Source organism: Theropithecus gelada, chromosome 15, assembly GCF_003255815.1.
Source record: "Theropithecus gelada isolate Dixy chromosome 15, Tgel_1.0, whole genome shotgun sequence".
Classification (NCBI taxonomy): Eukaryota; Metazoa; Chordata; class Mammalia; order Primates; family Cercopithecidae; genus Theropithecus; species Theropithecus gelada.
In genome coordinates this window covers 29,612,392-29,632,201 of record NC_037683.1, presented here as the reverse complement: position 1 = coordinate 29,632,201, position 19,810 = coordinate 29,612,392, and the positions used below count along the sequence as shown (strand labels likewise).

The 19,810-nt window shown below is 45.8% G+C and overlaps 1 protein-coding gene across 2 annotated transcripts in view; it reads right to left on the bottom strand.

Moving 5' to 3' along the window:
* The window catches only part of ECPAS (Ecm29 proteasome adaptor and scaffold), a 131,803-nt gene extending 116,265 nt beyond the window's left edge, over window positions 1-15,538 (bottom strand). The window contains exon 1 of one of the 2 annotated variants that reach the window (XM_025359243.1): window positions 15,249-15,538. In XM_025359243.1, the coding sequence (XP_025215028.1) occupies window positions 15,249-15,270 (22 nt within the window). In that variant the 5' untranslated portion in view covers window positions 15,271-15,538. Of the gene's footprint in view, window positions 1-14,633; window positions 14,997-15,248 lie in introns of those variants that run through there. The other variant, XM_025359242.1, reaches the window with a different exon arrangement.
* Window positions 15,539-19,810: the final 4,272 nt, after the last annotated feature.

Here is a 19,810-nt window from a genome sequence, read left to right as displayed (position 1 = left end):
TCTCTACTAAAAATATAAAAATTACCCAGGCGTGGCGGCATGTGACTGTAGTCCCAGCTACTAGGGAGGATAAGACAGGAGAATTGCTTGAACCCAGGAGGCAGAGGTTGCAGTGATCCGAGATCGCGCCACTGCTCTCCAGCCTGGGCATCAGAATGAGACTCAGTCTCAAAAAACAAAAAACAAAACAAATAAGCTGAACCCAGAGGCCTCTACCCTCCAAGCACACACTGGAACACAGTACCTGCCTGTAAAGAACTTCTAGTAAAGCAAGTAGTAATAGCTCCAATTTACAGTTGAGAAAACAGAGCCTTGAAAACATTCTGTTGACCAAGATTACAAAGCTACTAAGTGGCAGGGCTGATTCAAATCCTAGACAGTCCAATGCTCCTTCTAGCATGCTAAATTATGACACGGTTTAAGCGAGAAAGCAGGTGAAGATACTAAATCTTACTAGACAACTATATACAACATGCCTCCAAACCAGCAGAGGTGCAGCAGTTACTGCAGAGAGAAGGAAAAGAAGAGAACAGAAAAAGATGAAAAGGAAGGGGAGAACCAGTAAAAGAGCAGAAAATCAAGCGCTCTTTAGACAAGGCCTTTTCCTAGGACATACCAATTCTGGGAAAAGAGAGTGAGTGTGAGATAAAGAGAAAGACAGAGAGAGACAGAGAGAGAGTGTGTGTCTGTGTGTGTGTGTGTGTTTCATGTCCCAGCTGAAACATTTTCAGAAATGGGAGCCCAGAAACTAAGAAAAGAGTAAGAAACTAACCTATATGGAATTCACAAAAATTGGATACATCAGGCTGGAAGGCAGGGAAGAGAATGGACTCTAACAGTCAGTACAATTAGGAGTTTGAGGCTAAAACTATGGGAAAGGAAGCCCTAGCTGGCATCTAGATTTTGTGTATAATACTAATATTTTCTGGTAGATCAATCCTGTGAATTATAAATCTAACCAGATACTAACTAGAAGTTAAAGTCGACTTCCTCTATTTGAAATACCATCTCAATTCCCCAAAAGCCACTCTCATACTTGGCAAAACCCAAATGAGGCCAGCAGGATGCTTCTTTAAGAATTAATTAGCTGGGCATGGCAGCAGGCCCCTGTAATCCCAGCTATTTGAGAGCCTGAGGCAGGAGAATCACTTGAACCCAGGAGGCGGAGGTTACAGTAAGCCAAGACTGTGCCACTGCATTCCAGCCTGGGCAACACAGCAAGACTCTGTCTCTAAAAAAACAAAGCAGCCGGGTGTAGTGGCTCACGCCTGTCATCCCTGCACTTTGGAGGCCAAGGCAGGTGAATCATGAGGTCAGGAGTTTGAGTTCAGCCTGGCCAACATGGTGAAACCCCATCTCTCCTAAAAATACAAAAAATTAGCTGGGCGTGGTGGTGGGCACCTGTAATCCCAGCTACTCGGGAGGCTGAAGCAGGAGAATCATTTGAACCTGGGAGGCGGAGCAGTGAGCCGAAATCGAGCCACTGCACTCTAACCCAGGCGACAGTACAAGACTCTGTCCCACCAGGCGTGGTGGCTCACACCTGTAATCCCAGCACTTTGGGAGGCCAAGGTGGGAGGATCACGAGGTCAGGAGATAGAGACCATCCTGGTTAACACAGCGAAACCCCATCTCTACTAAAAATACAAAAATTAGCCAGGCATGGTGGTAGGTGCCTGTAGTCCCAGCTACTCGAGAGGCTGAGGCAGGAGAATGGCGTGAACCTGGGAGGTAGAGCTTGCAGTGAGCCGAGATCACGCCACTGCACTCCAGCCTGAGCGACAGAGTGAGACTCCGCCTGAAAAAAATAAAAAATAAAAAAGACTCCGTCTCAAAAAAAAAAGAATGTCCAGAAATTTGATCTCTACTCCTGTTTTTAAAGAGTTACGCCTACCCCCGGCCTTTTTTACAGAACTCAACAGATGCAAATGTACTTAAAAGGAGAATGTCAGGCAGTCTAACAGTAAACATAAATATAAGCTGGGAATGGGGAGAAGATCCATTATCAGAGAGAGAAAATCCATCATGGTTCCTGCAGGAGCTGCCTCTCTCCAGCCAAGGCCCAAGGGGTGGCAATGAGTACCTTCACAGGCAACCAAGTCCTGAGCAGGAGGTCCTTGCTGATGGAGTCCTTTGCTAGTAACCCTGCCCCACAGAATTAAGGCAATCAGACAGATTCTCTTTCTGTTCCCTAGTCCACCAGTCTGTCCCCACAGGGCCCAGGCAGATACCCTAATCTGGAAACCCCTGCATCTGGATCCACTACAGGTCAGGATAGAGTCTTTCTTTCTTTCCCTGGCCTTCTTTTTTTTTTTTGAGATGAAGTCTCGCTCTGTCACCCAGGCTGGAGTACAGTGGCGCAATCTCTGCTCACCACAACCTCCGCGTCCCAGGTTCAAGCGATTCTCCTGCCTCAGCCTCCTGAGTAGAGGGTACTATAGGCACGTGCCACCACACTCAGCTAATTTTTTTATTTTTAGCAGAGATGGGGTTTCACTGTGTTACCCAGGATGGTCTCAAACTCCTGACCTCGTGATCCGCCCATCTCGGCCTCCCAAAGTGCTGGGATTTCAGGCGTGAGCCACTGTGCCCGGCCTTTTGCATATGATTCCAGGCTACTTCAAACTCCCTGCCAATCCAGCATAGCCCAGAACAAGGCTATCCCTCCCTGCTCATACTGCTTACCACCCCACACTCCCTTCCCCACAACCCCATCATGTCCTCTCCTCCCACCGTCACAAACAGAACAACTGGCTGGGCACGGTGGCTTACGCCTAAAATCACAACATTTTGGGAGGCCCAGGTAGGAGTACAGCGTGAGCTCATGAGTTCCAGACCAGCCTAGGTAACACACAGAGACTCTGTCTCTACCAAAAAAAAAAAAAAAAAGTAGCCAGTCATGGTGGCACACAACTATGATCCCAGTTACTTGGAAGGCTGAGGTGGGAGGATCCACTCGAGCCCAGAAGGTCAAGGTGCAGTGAGCCATGATTGTGCCACTGCACTCTAGCCTGGGCAACAAAGGAAGACCTGTGTCAAAAATTAAAAATAAAACAAAATGTAGTCCCAGCTATTAGAGAGGCTGAGGTGGGAGGACTGCCTGAGCCCAGGAGATCAAGGTGGCAGTTAGCCATGATTGTGCCACTGTACTCCAGCCTGGTGACACAGCGAGACCCTGTCTCAAAAAAAAATTAAAAATTTAAAAAAAAAAAAAAAAACTCCATGATGCCATTCCTGGAGCATGTAAAATGATTTTTTGTGATTGTGGCACACAAAGTTATTTGTAAACGATCATCCATCGTCTTTTCCTTGTGCACAGTGCTAAATAACATCTCCAAGGGAGGCCGAGGTAGGTGGATCGCTTGAGCCCAGGAGTTCGAGACCAGCTTTCATGGTAAAACCCCATCTCCACTAAAAATATAAAAATTAGCCAGGCGTGATGGCATGCGCCTGTAGTCCCAGCTACTCGATGGGGCTGAGGCAGGAGGATCACGTAAGCTTTGGGAGATCAAGGCTACAGTGAGCCATGATTGCCCCACTGCACTCCTGCCTGGACAAGAGAGTGAGACAGTTTCAAAAAAAAAAAAAAAAGACTTCAAGTTTTATCTTTTTCTTCTTTTTGCAAATTTTTTTTTTATGTTTAGCATCACAGAGAATAGAGATTTCAGGCATTTGTAAATTAACATGAACTTAACCAATTATCTCAGGATAGCTAGAAAAGGAAAAAAACAAAAACAAAAACATGATGATCTTGGGGGCAAATTGCTACCTGATAACCTATGCATTTTTAAATGCTCCTACAAAAAAAAAAAAAAATGCACACATCCTAAGGAACTAAATCTACTAACCTCTACAATCAATGTGATACATGGTTTATCCAATCTTGACAAAAATCCTCAGGATCACCAATGGTATGTTCATCCACTCGTACAAATGCAATTGTATAAAGAATCTATTATTTAGAACCAAAAAAATACAATTAACAGACGTATATGCATAGCTACCATGTTAAGAAAAAAATAAAGCACTTTTCATTTCTTGTTAGATATTTGATGCCCTGCTTTGCAAATTCAGTATGAGGAAAAAAAATTGTAATGACTACCAAATTTGAAAAAGAATAAGGCATATGTCCACAAACCAAATTTACTGAGAACATGCTAATACTTCAAAAAATACACTGCTAATGATTCGCTGAAGACTTAAAATCTCTAATACCAATGCAACATATTTTATCATATATGTATATGTGTGTATATATATCATAAATACATAAACTGTTACATTAAAGTTAGATGTGTTTCAATTATACAATAGTTTTATAAGAAGTGTTACTAAACATGTATACATGTTTTTAGCACATTACATATGAGAACGTAAATGGCTCACAGACATAACCCTGGTCACCGCTGTCCTCTCTTAGCATTCTTCATCTCCTTTCTCTGATTATCTTCCTCTCACTCTTAAATATGTATATGCATGGCCCCCAGTCAGCTGCCTGTGAAGAATATGCCCATTCCCACAGCTCTACCAAGGGAATCATTCCCACACTATCTCCCTACCTTCAGAACCAAGGTTCCCACACACCTGCAATCCATGTGCCAAGATGTGCTATCTCTTCCCATTCTTAAAACAATCCTGGCTAGGCACGGTGGCTCACGTCTGTAATCCCAGCACTCTGGGAGGCCGAGGAGGGCAGATTGCTTGGGTACAGGAGTTCGAGACCAGCCTGGGCAACATGGCCAAACCCTGTCTCTACAAAAAATACAAAAATTAGCCAGGCGTGGTGGCGCCCACCTGCAGTCCCAGCTACTCAGGAGGCTGAGGTGGGAAGATGGATTGAGACTGGGAAATTGTGGCTGCAGTGAGCCAAAATCACACCACTGCACTTCAGTCTGGGTGACAGAGAGAGACCCTGTCTCAATAAAAAAGAAAGAACAGAAAAAAAAATCTTCTAAGTTTTATTATCTCATTTTACAGATGAGAAAACCAAGGCCCACAAGTTAGGTCCCTTGTTCAAGAACACAAGAAGTATCAGAATCAGGATTCAAAACTGTCTTTGATTCCAATTCCAGAGGTTTTAGCCACTACTCAAAACAGTCTCCCTAAACAACATGGGGCCTCAATAACTCAACCCATTCATTCAACAAATAATCTTTCTGCTGAACACAGACTACGTATCTGTGGAATCTGTTCTCTCTTTTCTTCACTTTCCTAAATCTGTCTAGAGGCTGCACTCTCCCTTACTCCTCCACCTTCTAGTCTCAGGTCAGATTTAGATTCATCTCTAACTCCTTCCTTCTTTAATAACCCTCATCTCGTTAGCCAACAATTTCTCCCTATTTTAGGGATTTTAGATTATATTAACTCCTTGCCAAATCCACTTCCACTGTCCCAACTCAGACCCTAAGTTTCTTTCTACTTGGCCACTGTGATACCCTCCTAATTAGTCTTGCGGCTCTTGGTCTCAGGATCCTTGCAATCAGTGTTACACCACTGCTATCTGCTACCCTTATAAAACAGACCTACTCATGTTATGCTCCTGCTTAAAAGCTTTGATGGTTCTCTACTGTCTGTAGAACAAAGTCCAAACTAGTTCTGTTGGCATTCCTACAACACACTGGTCCCAACCTATCTCCACATCATCATCTGCTATTATACTCCACACCAAAAATAACAATAATTTATAAGAGCTTAAGTGTTTATACAGTACATTTTCACATACATTAATTCTAACAATACTATGAGTGATTCTTGTCATTCCAATTTTAATAGGAAGAAACTGAGGCTTGCAAAAGTAAGGTAATTTGTCCAAGATCTCAAATCATAAAGGCAGCATGGGCCAAGTCTCAAACCACACAGCTGATCCCCTTTCCCAGTACTTCACACAGCACCCCCATTCCCATCACAACAGACTTACTCAGCGGTTTTTGTTTTGCATATTTTCTTATCTCCATGTCTCAGCTCAAGCTATTTTTCCTTTAGCCTCAAATACCATTCTCATTTCTTGAGGTTTCCAAAGAACTGTGTTAGGCAGTTCACTTACCATGCTTTGTATAAGTTATTTATATTTGCATATAAATCTGTCTCTGCACTGAATTATAAGCCCTCTGAGGACAGCACCATACATTATTTACTCAATTTTAAAAGTCTGCTTATTGAATTGAAAAAATATGTGGGCAAAACAAGCCATATAAGATGAGAAGCATCAAGGCCAGGCCTGAAACGAGATCTCAGCAACAGGGATCAAACCATCTGAGAACACTGGCAGTGACGTGACTTCAATTTTAACATCTATCTTCTGAACAAGGTCAATGCTCCTGTGCCAACTATTCTCACTGACACTGGCCTTTATTACGTATTATAGTTTACTGAAAGCATAATTCAAAACAGAATGTGATGGGCCGGGTGCAGTGGCTCAAGCCAATATGGGAGGCCGAGGCAGGCGGATCACTTGAGGTCAGGAGTTCAAGACCAGGCTGGCCAACATTGTGAAACCCCATCTGTACTAAAAAATACAAAAAGTAGCCAGGTGTGACAGCACACGCCTTGTAGTCCCAGCTACTCAGGAGGCCGAGACGGGAGAATCACTTGAACCTGGGATGCAGAGGTTGCAATGAGCCAAGATCGTGCCACTGTACTCCAGCCTGGGCGACAGTGAGACTCTTGTTTAAAAAAAAAAAAAAAAAGGCCGGGCGCGGTGGCTCAAGCCTGTAATCCCAGCACTTTGGGAGGCCGAGGCGGGTGGATCACGAGGTCAGGAGATCGAGACCATCCTGGCTAACATGGTGAAACCCCGTCTCTACTAAAAATACAAAAAACTAGCCGGGCGTGGTGGCGGGCGCCTGTAGTCCCAGCTACTCGGAGGCTGAGGCAGGAGAATGGCGTGAACCTGAGAGGCGGAGCTTGCAGTGAGCCGAGATCGCGCCACTGCACTCCAGCCTGGGTGACACAGCGCGAGACTCTGTCTCAAAAAAAAAAAAAAAAAAAATCAGAATGCAGTGAAAGTAAAAAAATCAGAATGGAAATTAATTTTAAAAAAATAGAACTTTGGGAGGCCGAGACGGGCGGATTACGAGGTCAGGAGATCGAGACCATCCTGGCTAACACTGTGAAACCCTGTCCCCGTCTCTACTGAAAAATACAAAAAAACTAGCCAGGCTAGGTGGCGGGCGCCTGTAGTCCCAGCTACTCAGGAGGCTGAGGCAGGAGAATGGCATAAACCCGGGAGGCGGAGCTTGCAGTGAGCCGACATCCGGCCACTGCACTCCAGCCTGGGCGACAGAGAGAGACTCTGTCTCAAAAAAAAAAAAAAAAAACACAGAAATATCCGTGGCCATTTTCCATCTTAAATTTCTGATTTGGTTAAGTAACCAAAATGTAAATGATACAGGCTTGCTTTGGCCTTTCTACAAAGATCAGCTCAGAAGCCTGTATTCTGGTCATTTAAGCAATTAGCTCTTAGGGGCTATTTCACCATGGCCACAGAATCATGTTCGACACACAGCTTCCCACGTCTCATCCTCTAAAAGAGTCACCAGGAGTCCCAGCACTAGCAGAGGCTCTCTCAGAAGACACTTGACATGCTGATTATCTGGCCAACTTTTGCAGCTGAAGTTTCCCATAGCTATGTCAAATGGTCAAATTGAATAGTGCATCCTTTAAGATTACACGTTGTTGCTCCTTCATGAGTTGCCTTTATCCCAACGAAGATCAGATTCTAAGGATGCCTTACTTATAACTATAAAGCCCAGAATATGAAACCACTAAACGGCTGACCAGGTGAAAAGTCTCAAATGCTTCCTTCCCTGTGGGAAATCTCTCAACCCACTGCTGAAATATTAACCATAATGTCAACTTTTCCGTAAAGTGGCAGAAGATAATATTAGCAGAAAAACTAGCCACATGTCTTACACTGAATTTCATTTCATTTGCAATAGTCATAATCACTCTAAGCATAAGAAAAGAAAGCTACAGGCTCTGACCTTAACTAATTTACAAACTAGATTTCAGAACTGCCTTTAACAGTCAAAACTAATGGTTTTCTTTTTTGGCAACTTACTCAAAAATCTACTATGTTCTGTTCAACAACATCAGAATATTTTTTTCTTTTTTCTGAGATGCAGTTTCACTCGTTTCCCAGGCTGGAGTGCAATGATGTGATCTCAGCTCACCACAACTTCTGCCTCCCAGGTTCAAGCAGGAGTCTTACTCTGTCGCCCAGGCTGGAGTGCAGTGGCACAATCTTGGCTCACTGCAACCTCTGCCTCCCAGGTTCAAGTGATTCGAGTAGCTGGGACTACAGGCATGTGCCACCACAACCAGCTAATTTTTGTATTTTTAGTAGAAACAGGGTTTCACAATGTTGGCCAGGATAGTCTTGAACTTCTGACCTCAAACCTCAGGAACTCCAAACCTCAGCCTACCAAGTAGCTGGGATTACAGGCATGCGCCACCATGTCTGCCTAATTTTGTATTTTTAGGAGAGATGGGATTTCTCCATGTTGGTCAGGCTGGTCTCGAACTCCGAACGTCAGGTGATCCACCTGCCTCAGCCTCTCAAAGTGTTGGGATTAAGCGTGAGCCACTGCACCTGGCCTTTTTTTTTTTTTCCTTGAGACAGAGTCTAGCTCTGTCACCCAGGCTAGAGTGCAGTGATGCATTCTCAGCTCATTGCATCCTCCAGTTCCCGGGTTCAAGCAATTATCCTGCCTCAGCCTCCCAGGAGGCTGGGACTACAGGCGCATGTCAAAACACCCGGCTAATTTTTTTGTATTGTTAGTAGAGATACGGGTTTCACCATGTTGGCCAGGCTGGTCTTGAACTCCTGCTCTCAAGTTATCCACCAGCCTCGGCCTCCCAAACTGCTGGGATTACACGTGTGAGGCACCGCCCAGCCCCAACTGCCACATTTATACACTAAAGAAGGTTCTTTCTGGATACTGTGCCTGGCCCCTATTGCCACATGTTATACACTACAGAAGGTTCTTTCTGGATACTAGTTAGACACCGAAAAAAAAAAAAAAGCCATCTTGATCTTGTTATGAACTATATATTCTCCCATGCAGGAATAATACAGTAGTAGTAGGGCAGAATTAATACAAATTTTGGAATTAGAGAATCTAAGTTCAAGTTCTAACTGTCTAAGGAGGGTAGCTCTACCCCGAGACAGTAACAGTACCAAACTCACAGGGTTGTTTTGAGAATTCAATTAGTTGATACATGCAAAACAATGAGAACACACAGTAAACACACAATACATAAACAGCTTTACCATTATTCTATTATAATCACTGACTCAAACATGAAGTTTGTGAAAGGATAACAAATGCTAACAAGTCTCAGCCCAAAATTAACCTGCCTATTTTTGGCAACCTTTTTTTTTTTTTTTTGAAACAAGGTCTCGCTTTGTCACCCAGGCTAGAGCGCAGTGGTATGATCTAGGCTCACTGCAGTCTTGACTTCCTAGACACAAGCATCCTCCTCACTCAGCCTCCCAAGTAGCTGGGACTACAGGCGCATGCCACCACACACAGCTAAATTTTATATTTTTTGTAGAAATAGGGTTTCACCATGTTGCCCAGGCTGGTCTTGAACTCCTGGACTCAAGTGATCTGCCCGCCTCGACCTCCCAAAGTGCTGGGATTACAAACTTGAGTCACCACATCCAGCCTTCTGGAAACTTTCACTCTCAATGATATTACTCAAATAAATAAATAAATAAATAAATAGGCCGGGCACAGTGGCTCACGCCTGTAATCTCAGCACTCTGGGTCAGTTTGAGACCAGCCTGGCCAACATGGTGAAACCCCATCTCTACTAAAAATACAAAAATAAGTTGGGCACAGTGATGCGCGCCTGTAATCCCAGCTACTCAGGAGGCTGAGGCAGGAGAATCGCTTGAACCCAGGAGGCAGAGGTTGTAGTGAGCTGAGATTGCACCATGGCACTCCAGCCTGGGCAACAGTGCAAGACTCCATCTCAAAAACAAAATAATAAACAAATAAATAAATAAAAGAGAACTCTAACAGTCAATTTTGCTTATCCTACAAACTGTGGTAGCAGACATAACTGAAAGTTGCAGATTTCATTTAAATTGATGTGACGTAAATTACTTCAAGTGCAAGAGGGAAGATGTTCACTTGAAATCTATAGAAATGCAGTTTTACCAGCTACACATCTCAAAATAACAGACCTGGGAATCACAGACGATATTACTTTAGTATTATCCGTATCATACAGTCATATATTTTGGTCCTTCCTTATCTGTTTAAACACATTCTTCCTCTTCCTCAATAGTACTGTAATTCCTTTGGCGGGCTTTGGTGTCTCTTTTGTACCCAACAGCAATGATAAACAACAGTCAAACGGTTGGATTAAGGTAACATCTAGCTGAGAATCTGGCAATGCATCTGATTTGAACTGTTCATCACGCACACTCTGACCATGGTGCAAAGAGGTAAGATGGCCTCAAGTATGGCTGTGACTGCATACTAGAAGCTGAGGACACGGGGACTACTTTCCAGCTTCAGGACCCAGGGGACCTAAGAAGCCTGTTTCTCTCTCCAAAAAGCAGCAATTACCTACCTTTCAGGATTATTCTGAGGAAAAATACATACAAAGCATTTAAAACAATGCTGGTGCTGAAATATTTAGGGGGAAGGTATGTTGATGTCACCAGTTTACTTTGAAATGCATGAAAAAAGATGGAGTAATAAGTACTTAATACCACTGTACACTTAAAAACTGTTAAGGTAGGCAGGGCGCGGTAGCTCACACCTGTAATCCCAGCACTTTGGGAGGTCATGATCAGGCAGATCATGAGGTCAGGAGGTCGAGACTAGCCTGGCCAACATGGTGAAACTCTGTCTCTACCAAAAAAAAAATTAGCCGGGCGTGGTAGCGAACACTTGTAATCCCAGCTCCTCAGGAGACTGAGGCAGGAGAATCGCTTGAACCCAGGAGGTGCAGGCTGCAGTGAACCAAGATCACGCCATTCCATTCCAGCCTGGGCGACAGAGCAAGACTCCGTCTCCAGAAAAAAACAACAAAAGAAAAATTGTTAAGGTGGTAAATTTTATGTTATGTGTATTTTATTACAATTTTTTTTAAAAAGTTAACAATTAACAATTGGCCAGGTACGGTGGCTCACGCCCGTAATCCCAGCACTGTGGGAGGCCGAGGCAGGTGGATCACGAGGTCAGGAGTTCAAGACCAGTCTGGCCAAGATGGTGAAACCTCGTCTCTACTAAAAACGCAAAAATTAGCTGGGCGCAGTGACAGGCGCCTGTAATCCCAGCTACTCAGGAGGCTAAGGCAGGAGAATTGCTTGAACCCAGGCGGCAGAGGTTGCAGTGAGCCAAGATCGCACACTACTGCACTCCAGCCTGGGTGACAGACTGAGACTCTGTCTCAAAAAAAAAAAAAAAAAAAAGTTTAACAATTTTTAAAAATCTACTGAGATGGACAAATGACGAAGTTTAGTGTAATAGTAAATATGATAAAGTTATTCGACTATCAATTGCAGAATCTAGGTGGTGGGTACATGAATGTTCACTTTCAACTTTTCTGTGAGTTTGAAGATTTTTTTTACAATAAAATGTCAGTGGAAGAGAACAATGCTGGCATCTAGTAGTTTGCTTTTACTATCATCTACTAGTCATAAATAATAGAAAATATTTGGATAATTCTCTCCTTTTTTTTAGTAAAATTCTTAAAAGCACTTTTTTTTTTTTTTTTTTTTCTGAGACAGTCTAGCTCTGTTGTCCAGGCTGGAGTGCAGTGGCACGATCTCGGCTCACTGGAACCTCCACCTCACAGGTTCAAGTGATTCTCCTGCTTCAGCCTTCTGAGTAGCTGGAACTTCAGGCACGTGCCACCACACCCGGCTAAATTTTGTATTTTTAGTAGAGACAGGGTTTCACCATGTTGGCCAGCCTCGTCTTGAACTCCTGACCTCAGATGATCCACCCATCTCGGCCTCCCAAAGTGCTAGGATTACAGGTGTGAGCCACCACACCTGGCCAAAAGCACATTTTATCAGCATCTCCTATTTCACTATAGCCATTCTAAAACTAAAAGTGGTTTATATGAAACTTCTTAACCAGTGCACACGTATATGCTTTCAAGTTAAATTATTCTAAGGTATCAACTGCCACGCATTCAGTCTCTCCTGAAGAAATACAGAAACCAAGTCCACAGGTATCTGTGGCTGATGACTGACAACTTAACTGAACAAAACAAGGAGAAGGCAAGGATTGGAATTATTTGTTCCTAACTTTCTATTAGCTACTAGAGCCAGGAAATCCCTTAACTAACAGCATCTTAACCAGTACCTGAATGTACAGAAGCACACTGCATAGACACAAATACTTCAGCCACTTCAGAATATCCAATTCTTCCTCTAGTTTTGTTCCCCATTCCTGCTAGCAATTCAGACTTTAATGTGTTTGGTGCTACAACAGGAACTCAGATGTCATACAGCATAGCAACTGAAAAAAAATCAGACCACCTCACACCCATCAGGATGGTTACTACTGACAATAAAGGTAAGCGTTGGCCACGATGTAGAGAAATTAGAACCCTGTGTATTGTTGGTGGGAATGTAAAATGGTACAACAACCACTGTCGAAAACAGTACAGTGGTTCCTTAAAAATTTTAAACTAGAATTATCACATGATCCAGCAATTACATTTCTGGGTATGTACCCAAAAGAACTGAAAGCAAGGTCTCAAAGAGATATCTGTACACCCATGTTCACAACAGCATTATTCCCAATAGCTAAAACGTGGAAGGAACCCAAGTGTCCACAGACAAATAGATGGACAAGGAAATGCGGTATATACATACAAGGGAATATCATTCAACCTTTAAAAGGAAGAATTCTGACACACGCAACAACATGGATGAACCTTGAGGACATTATGCTAAATGAAAATAAAACCAGTCACAAATTCTGTATGATTCCATTTACACGAGGTACGAAGAATACTCAAAATCACAGGGACAGAAAGTACAATGATGGTCGCCAGGGGCTGAAGGGAGGAGGGAATGGAGATTTGTTGTTTTACGGGTATCAAGTTTCAGTTTTGCAAGATGAAGAGTTCTGGAGATGGATGGTGGTGATGATTGCACAACAGTGTGAATGCACTCAATCCCACTGAACTATACACTTAAAAATGGCTAGGACGGGAAATTTTATGGTATGTGTATTTTTATCACAATTAAAACAAAACATGGAACTGATCTCAGAAGGCCTGGTGGTGCTTCCACGTGGAACCAACAGAAGAGCAATCTATTTAGCCGGCTTCTATCTCTAATCGCACCATGAGACCTTGTCTCCTCCGACTCTCCAATCTGCTCAGGATCACACCAAGTGTTTACTTCAGCTTCAAAAAGAGCAAACAGTACTCCTGCTCCACCAGTTCTGTGTCAAAGCAGCAAGGAACTTAATCTCTCCAAACCTGCCTCCTCTTTAAAACAAGGATAATTCCTACCTATCTGCCTCACAAGGTTGCTATGAGGGCAAAAGTGAGATCATATATATAAAAGTGGCTTTAAACTGACAACCACTAGAGAAACACACATTACGTGTATAACTACTTTCATATGGAAATTCAGAAGCGGCTTTAACAACGTAAGCTTCATAAAGCTTGCAACACCTCACCCATGCTTTATTCCTTTATTCCATTTAAAACCCACATCATCTCCAAATAACACCTTTCTTGTTTTTGCCATAAACTGAAGGACAGCACTGGGGCGGGGGGGGGGGGGGGGGGGAAGGAAAGAAAACCCTTGGGTGGAAAGAAAAAAAAAAAAACTCAAAACACAATCAGAAATTATCTCACATGTCCTATCTCCTATGAAAATTCGGTATTTATGATCCCAGCGTGGGCCCGCGGCGCCCCGGAACTACACTTCCCACAAAGCATCGAGGCGAACGCCGGCGGCGGGCGGGGCGGCCTGGGATTCAGGGTGACCACCGCTCTCCCCAGACAGGGACCGCCGTCCCCGGGAAGGCTGCACCGCGTACGCTCGAGGGGGCACTAACTCTCCTTTCTGAAAGCGCTGTCACCCCGTGGTTTCTCCTGCGGTTCGACCGGCGACCCTCTCCGCCCTCCCTGCTCCACCTGAGGGTCACCGCCTATTCGTGACCTTTCGGCTGATTACTAGAGTGTCACAAAAAGGCACCTTCTCCCCTTTCCCGAAAGCTCCATTTCTAGAACTCGCCCAACCGTCGGGGACCCGGGGCTAGGAGGGGTCAGACGGGACGGGTGGACACTGCCCGTCACCCCGGGGCTCCGGCCCTCCCGCCAGCCGAGGCTCGGTGGGCAGGGGGCCGGGCTACCCCCACCCCGGGCCAGGGCGGATCGCGGGCAGAGGTGGCTCCGCCCGGGGCTCCAGTTTCAATTTCGCAACGTGACGGTGCAAACCTGAGGCCTACAAACGCCAGCGGCGACGGTCCGCGCCCCGCCCGCCAGCCAGGCCAGGGCGCCCCAGCTCCCCGCACGCCGCGGCCGCCGCCCGCCCACCGGGCCTGGCGCCCCAGCCCTCCAGCCCTGATGCGGCCGCCGCCCCCCGGCACCGCGCGGCGCCCGTTCCGGCTCGCGGCCCCAGGTTCGGCCGCGGCACTTACTCAGCTCATCCTGGGAGGCGGAGGCGGCGGCCGCAGCCATGTTGCGCCGGGGAGGGAACGAAGGAGGGGCTGGGGGGGCAGGGCGCGGCCGGGGGGCTCGCGGCTCGCGGTGCGGCAGGGGCCACGAGCCGCCTCCGGTCACTCGGCGCGGACCGCGCTGTGCCTCGAGGCCCGCCCGCCGCCGCCTGCGTCCTCCGCGTCGCGAGCGTCGCTCTTCGCTGCCCCCGCGAGCTCGCGACTCGGGCGCTCCCGCAGCCTGACGCCTCTGCGGAGCCGCTGCCGCTGCCGCCGCCGCCGCCGCCGTCTGTGCGGCCGAATCCCCGTGCGCCAGGCCCGCGCGGCGGCTCTGCGACTCCGCGCCGCGCTCGCCCAACTCACGCCGGTTTTATATTTAGAAAGAGCTGAGCCATCCTCCCAGCGGCCCCCCCGCCGGGCCCCTCGCGCGCCCGCCCTCGCTCGCTCGCTCGCGGCTCGTCCTGCCCACCTGTCGCCGCCCGCCCCGCGTGCGCTCCCCGCGCGGACTCGGCACGCGGCGGCCTGTGCGGGCGGCCCGGCCTAACCGCCCCAGCGCGCGCGCAGAACCAGCCCACCGCGGCCGCGGCGCGGGCCTCTGACCTGAGTCGGAGCCGGTCTCCATGCCGCGGACGCTACACTCGGCGCCGCGAGGTGAGGGCTGTGGAGTGAGGCGTTCGGCGGGCCGGGCCCCGGGGAGCCGCGCGCCGCAGTCCGTGAGGGGCTGGGCCGAGCGGGCCCAGGCTGCCCTAGCGGCCGGGGGAAATCCTCGAGGCGGGGCCGGAGCGCCCTTTTTTCCGAGGTCTGCGGCTGTCACGTTGGCTGGGCCCGACCTGGGGAAACACGCCTGTCCAAAGGAAGAGACGTGGACTCAGAAAAGTAGAGCCGGGCTCGGAGTCGGCGGGAGGAAGCCCCGCCCTGCGCCTCCCGCCGAACTTCTCGGCCCCGGCGCTGACTCAGTCCCGGACGAGTCCCTGCGCCGCAGCGGCCCCTGACAGCCCGGTCCTGGTGTGGAGGTTACTGGTGCTCCCAAAACGGCTAGCGGGAGTAGGGGATCCACTCAGCCCTGCAAAAGTTAGATGAGCCAAGATTCCTAAAGTTCACATGGAAGTATCTATGCCTATGTGAACTTTGACATTTTGTTCAGATACTCTACGTTCTTTTCGGTCATGAGAGTGATTTATTTTCGATATGCTCATTTTAACTTTCTGCCTTCGCTCTGTCCGTGAGGTCATGTACACTTACAAAATGAAATTCAAATTCAGGGGTTGCATAATTGCTGTACTTTAAGTGATAGTACTGTCATAACAAATTAGATACAAGATCAGATACTTTTTTAATATAAGAAGAAGAAATCAAGTCTTAAATGGATTGAAATTGCATTTATTCCTTAAAGCAGAAATCTATAAAGCCGTAAGTAATGTTTTGAAAATGGAATACGTGTCATTCCTGTGGTAACAGGCCAAGTACAAGGTACAACACTGAAGACATTTTTATTTCCTTTATTGTTTTTATTGTAGAAATTTATATGATTTTGGGCCGGGCGCAGTGGCTCACGCCTGTAATCCCAGCACTTTGGGAGGCTGAGGCGGGTGGATCACGAGGTCAGGAGTTCGAGGCTGGCCAACATGATGAAACCCTGCCTCTACTGAAAATACAAAAATGAGCTGGGCGTGGAGGCGCGCGCCTGTAATCCCAAGTACTCGGGAGGCTGAGGCAGGAGAATCGCTTGAACTCAGGAGGCAGAGCTTGCAGTGAGCCGAGATCGCAACACCGCACTCCAGTCTGGGGGACAGAGCGGGACTCCGTCTTGGGAAAAAAAAAAAAATTATACATGATATTTGTTAAAAACATGCAAATGATTTGGAGTATCATAAAATGAAAAGTGAACGTCCTTCCTCCTTGCCCCACCAACCCACTCTGCAGAGAAATTACGACTAACAGTTAACAGTTAAGGGTGCAGAAGACCTTTTCTCTGGACACATATATACAGCCCCATGTATGGCTTTGATGGGGACAGCTTTCATACAATAAAGTTCTGGATCAATTATTCCTTCAAACACATTGTTCCATGTTAATTCAAAACACTACACTACCATCACCCTTTTTTGTTTGTAACTTCATAGTACACTAAGTTAACCAACCCCTTTTTTTATGTACGCCCCTCTTTTATTTGATGTTGCCTCCAAAATAAATACACAATGAACTACTTACAAACACAGGTCTTCCCCCAACTCCATACCCACCATCCCCCTCATCCCACTCATGCCTATAAATAATGTCTGTTAACAGTTTGGTGCATTCAACCTTTCCTGACTATTTCCATGACTACAGAAAGTAGCTGCACCAAAGACTGGTTTGGGGAAATTTGACTTCCCATAATCTCAAATGGATCCTTCTAAAGCCACCCCAGATAAATACGGAATCTAAGTAAAAAAACAATGGTTTTGTTTTTTATTTTATTTTATTTTATTTTACTTTATTTTTATTTTTATTATTATTTTTTTTTTGAGACAGTTTCGCTCTTGTTGCCCAGGCTGTAGTGCAATGGTGCGATCTCAGCTCACCGCAACCTCCGCCTCCCGGATTCAAGCGATTTTCCTGCCTCAGCTTCCCAAGTAGCTGGAATTACAAGCATGCACCACCACGCCCGGCTAATTTTGTGTTTTTAGTAAAGACGGGGTTTCTCCATGTTGACCAAGCTGGTCTCCAACTCCTGACCTCAGGTGATCCACGCACCTGGGCCTCCCCAAGTGTTGGGATTACAGGCGTGAGCCACCGTGCCTGGCCATTAGGCAATTTTAACCTCCAGGCAAGACTAGTTAACAAATCTTTAGTTCCTCCTATGTAGAAATTCCAGGTTCTCTGCGTGTACAAATCACATGAATGTGTGTACACAGATTTCTGTTAGTTTTGACAAAAATGGAACTCTACTTCCCATATTATGTAACATTTTTTGCCAAATAATATATTACAGGTATCCTTTCATATCAGTAATGATAATAATGGCTAATGTAATACTAATTATGCCAGGCACCATTCTAGTGTTTTACTTGGATGAATTCATCTCCTCCCCACAAAAATCTTATGAAATAGGGATTTTTATGGCACTGGATGGTTGAGGAACACATCTAATGTGCCACAAACGAAAGGAAGTGGTGGAGCTGGGATCTGAACCTGGGCAGTGTGGATCCAGAGTCAGCTTGCTTAATCACTAGGATCAGTATGTACAGAACTACCTCTTTTTGTTTTTGTTTTTGTTTTGAGATGGAGTCTTGCTCTGTCGCCCAGTCTGGAGTGCAGTGGCGTGATCTCAGTTCACTACAACCTCCTCCTCCTGGGCTCAAGCAATTCTGCCTCAGCCTCCTGAGTAACTGGGATTACAGGCGTGTACCACCACACCCAGCTAATTTTTGTATTTTTAGTAGAGATGGAGTTTCACCATGTTGGCCAAGCTAGTCTCAAACTCCTGACCTCAAATGATCCACCCGCCTCGGCCTCCCAAAGTACTGGGATTACAGGCATGAGCCACTGCGCCTGGCCTCATTTTTTTTTTTTTAATGCCTTCATGATAAGAACCAATAAAATGTATTTAACCATTTCCTTATTGATGAGCAGTTAGGTTGTTTACAATTTTTTACTAAACAATACTACGATAAAACATTCTTATACATATCTTTATGTAATCATACATTTCTATACGTAGACGTGGAATTGTTAGGCAAAAAAAGTCTTAAAGTCTCATTACATACAGTATATAGCAACTTACAGTGCTATTTCTGATCACTACTGTGTAAAGCTCTGAGCTTTTTTATACTTGCTTCTTCCATCAAACTACTTATAGTTTATTTTTCCCACTAAATAGCTTCATGTTCATATGAAACACTTTGGTTTTGAATAGCAGCAGCCTTGAGAGAGTTACTGTCTAGAATTCACTTCAGTTTTCAAAAACAGACGCAAGAAGGAATTGGGGTGAGGAGGCAAACAGGAGCCAGAGAAGAGGCTACTGAGAAACCAAAATAGGATATCATAGAATCCAAGAACTAAAAACCTGTCCCCTCTCCTCTCATGTAGGCTGTCTTCACATCAAATGCATATAAAGTTCTAACAAGATTTTTAAAAATCTTGTTTCCCGAGTTAAAGCAGAATATTTGAAAGCATTCCTCTTCTGGGCAGATACATAGATGACAAGTGCTAACAGACACCTAAAAACAAAGCAGCATACAAATTATTAGGCTGGGCCAGGCACAATGGATAATATCTGTAATCCCAGCACTTTGGAAGGCTGTGAGGCAGGAGGATCCTTGGAAGCCAGGAATTCAAGACCAACCTGGGCAATCTAGCAAGACATGGTCCCTACAAAAAATCAAAAAGTTATCCAGGTGTGGTGGTGCATACCTGTGGTCCCAGTACTGGAGAGGCTGAGATGGGAGAAGTGCATGAGCCTGGGAGGCAGAGTTTGCCATGAGCAGAGATTGCACCACTGTACTCCAACCTGAGCAACAGAGTGAGACCCTGTCAAAAAAAAAAAAAAAAGAAGAAAGGAAGGGAGGGAAGGAGGGAGGGAGGGAGGGAGGGAAGGAGGAAGGAAGGAAGGAAGGAAGGAAGGAAGGAAGGAAGGAAGGAAGGAAGGAAGGAAGGAAGGAAGGAAGGAAAAAGAAACAGCAGCTACTCAGGAGGGTGAGGTGGAAGGATAACTTGAGGCCAGAAGTTCAAGACCAGCCTAGGCAGCATAGCAAGACCCCATCTGTACAATAAAATGATAAATAAATGAACATATAAGAACTCAAAATGTAAATTCTGGGTTGGGTGTGGTGGCTCACGCTTGTAACCCTAGCACTTTGGGAGGCCGAAGCAGGTGGATCATCTGAGGTCAAGAGTTTGGGACCAGCCTGGCTAACATGGTGAAACTCCATCTCTACTAAAAATACAAAAAATTAGCCAAGCGTGGTGGCACGCAGCTGTAATCCCATCTACTCAAGAGGCTGAGGCAGGAGAATTGCTTCAACCCAGGAGACGGAGGTTGCAGTGAGCTGAGATTGCGCCATTGCACTCCAGCCTGGGCGACAAGAGTGAAACTCAGTCTCAAAAATAAAAAAATGTAAATTCTGGGGGTATTTATAAAGTATGAAATGCACTGAGTCATTTCTCTTGAATAGATGGTA